Here is a 2,606-nt window from a genome sequence, read left to right as displayed (position 1 = left end):
GTGAGTCTACGGTAAAGAGGCGGGAGTCTGCCCGGCGTTAAGGTGTAAAGGGAACTGCTGCAGAGTTCTGCTGGTTTTCCAGAGGCAGCTGCTGTCAATGTTGCTCCTCAGTGAACTCAGAAATAGCGGTGAGGACTTTTCGAGCTGGTTCCTGAGGTGCAGCATGACCTCCCTGAGCTGTTCCAAGTGAAGGAGCAGCAGTTTCTTATGTGCCTTCCTCTCTCTCTGCTTGGTTGGTTTTTGACTTATCAGGAAAGCTAAGAGGAGCTTTAAAAAGATTCCGGGGGCACATTAATGCTCTCGATTTCCAGCTGTTGATAGATGGAGCTCCTCTTTGCCATCCAGACGTTCCAGTAAAAGCTTGGGATCCCCAGTCACTCTAAAGCCCAAGAGGTCTTTCAGCATGTCTCTGAGAGAAGTGGTGTCCCGTATAATTGAAGACCTAGATGTAAGCGGTGCAGAAGAAGAGATGGCTAATGCAGTGAGCAGAGTGGAGCAGGAGATGTCCAGAGAGGGTAAGAAGCTCTTCCAGCATTGCAGGGGAATGGAGTTCTCTGGTCTGATTAAATCCAGGAGTTTGTCAGGTGACTTGCACAGTAAACTAAGACTTTATTGTGCAGTAGATGCTGGAGGAACTTTAATTGAAGTCATGTCAGAGCCACTGAGCATTTCCAGACAAGTTCTCTACAAGGAGGCTGTGACTCGCCCCTGTGCTTCCGTGTCACCATTTGCTTGTTCACAGTGACTGCAAATGGAATCAGTCCATCAGGTTTTTGGCAGGTCTGTAGTTGGGCTCCTCTTGGCACAGGAAGGATGAGGAGCTGCCTCTTGGCAGGGAATAGCGCTGCCACGTCACTCGTTTTGTTGGTGTGCCTTTGACTGCGTTTCTCTCAGCCGTCTCTCCAGGACTGACCCATCTTTTTCTCTGAAGACCGGGGCTGGAAGGTTGCCCTCCCTTAAGCAGTAAAGGTTGTCCCTAATAGGCTGGGCCTTAATGCCTCCTTCTGCCTGGAAGAGAGCAAGTCCTGCCAGCTGCCTGCTTTCAGAGCACGCTCTCAGCTTTCCCTGCCATTCTTAGAACGAGACAGTAAAACCCCTGCACAGCTGACGGAGGCGCCTGCGTCCTTCAGAACCCCGCCCCCACCTTCCCCTGCCATTCTTAGAACGAGACAGTAAAATCCCTGCACAGCTGCTGGGGGCGGCAGCCGTGACCCAGGCCTTAGGTGAGGCTTTGTGGGGAGTGCACACAAATTCCCATGTTTTGTTGAACTGAATGTTCCAGGCTCTGGTTGAGGGTCCTTTTGAAGTCTTTCCCATTGTTCCTTCGACAGTGGTTGGAAATGAGAGAAGCACCCGTGGCCTCTAACCTCTAAATGGGGGTTTAGCTTTCCCTAGTTAGTTATGCCTGAAGGTTCATGGCACCCAGTAACACTTCTGTTACTAGAATTTTCAAGCAGTATTTACAGCACCCAGGAGTAACCACTTGCACACACCAGCTGCATCAGCAAAATCAGTTACGTTCCCTTTATGTGGTGGTGATACAGCCTCGTGTTTGGAACAGTTCTAGAGTAGTTCCTGGAGGCAGCAGATACTCTCCCTCCAAGTCTACCGTGGCCTAAGGCTGGCATCCAGTAGTCTCTCGATTCTTTGGTCCTGTCACATATAATAACAATTACCTGTGTGGGTTCTGGGCTACCTGGGAACGTGGGCTGTCCACCCAGGGTCTGCAGGGAGCACTGAAGGACTCCTCGGAGTAGCTGAAGCTTTTAAAGACCTGCAAATCATGGTCCGTTTATTTCTCCTTATCTGCTTGCCAGAGGCTTGTCCGGGGCGGCACTGCTCTCCTCTTTATAAGCTGCGTATCTCCTGCAAAATCATTCCCTCAGAAAACCTGAGGAACCAGGGAGGAGGAGCCGAGCACAAACTCCACAAGGTGTTAGACTTAGAGGAAAGGAAATTGGTCTGTCGTGCCACCACGGCAAGCGAGAAGAGGCGCAGAGCTAGCAGGTCTGGAGGAGCTCTACTTGCTGATAAGTCAAATCCCTTCTCTGGGGCCCGAAGCGCTCCCCAAGCGGGTGGCCACAGAGCCCACGCAGGGACAGTTGTTGTGTTTCGCAGCTGCAGGGGAACTGCATCGGCCACCCTTCCCTACGGCGCGTGGGGGCTGCTGGGTTTACTTACCGTGAGGGGTTTTTAGTGGCCGTTAAACTGTTCAGTGGGGTTGTCAAAGGGGTGTTTGTGGGCAGGATCACTGACAGAATTCCCCATTTCTAGCTACAGAGCATCACGCGAATGCTGGATATTCTGAACATCTGGGGAAGACACCAGTCAAAATAGCAGAATCACAGATAACTGTGGCACAGGGTGAAAGAGTGGAGACAGAAACGGCCCCTTCAGGAGAAGAGGGACCAGAAGAGGGAGAAGAGGGACCAGAGGGACCTTCAGCAGAGGGCTGTGCTGGACACCAGGGCTCTCCTGGAGCTGGTGAGGACAACCTCTAGTACTGAAGGGTATCTCCAGTGCCAGAGACCTCTTGAGCTGCAGTACTGGGAGAGAGACTTGTTAAGTCTCTGCATTCTGGGATCTGGGCTGAAATACCAGATAAT

The 2,606-nt window shown here is 51.7% G+C and overlaps 1 protein-coding gene across 1 annotated transcript in view; it reads left to right on the top strand.

Moving 5' to 3' along the window:
- CENPT (centromere protein T) overlaps nt 1–2,606 on the top strand; it is a gene marked incomplete at its 3' end in the record, with an annotated part of 9,342 nt that overhangs the window by 3,793 nt on the left and 2,943 nt on the right. The window contains exons 5-6 of the mRNA XM_010137012.1: nt 312–515; nt 2,275–2,484. Of these exons, the coding sequence (XP_010135314.1) occupies nt 312–515; nt 2,275–2,484 (414 nt within the window). The remainder of the gene's footprint in view (nt 1–311; nt 516–2,274; nt 2,485–2,606) is intronic.

The sequence above is a fragment of the Buceros rhinoceros genome, unplaced genomic scaffold (assembly GCF_000710305.1).
Source record: "Buceros rhinoceros silvestris isolate BGI_N320 unplaced genomic scaffold, ASM71030v1 scaffold44455, whole genome shotgun sequence".
Taxonomy (NCBI): domain Eukaryota; kingdom Metazoa; phylum Chordata; class Aves; order Bucerotiformes; family Bucerotidae; genus Buceros; species Buceros rhinoceros.
This window is presented reverse-complemented; position numbering and strand designations above follow the sequence as displayed.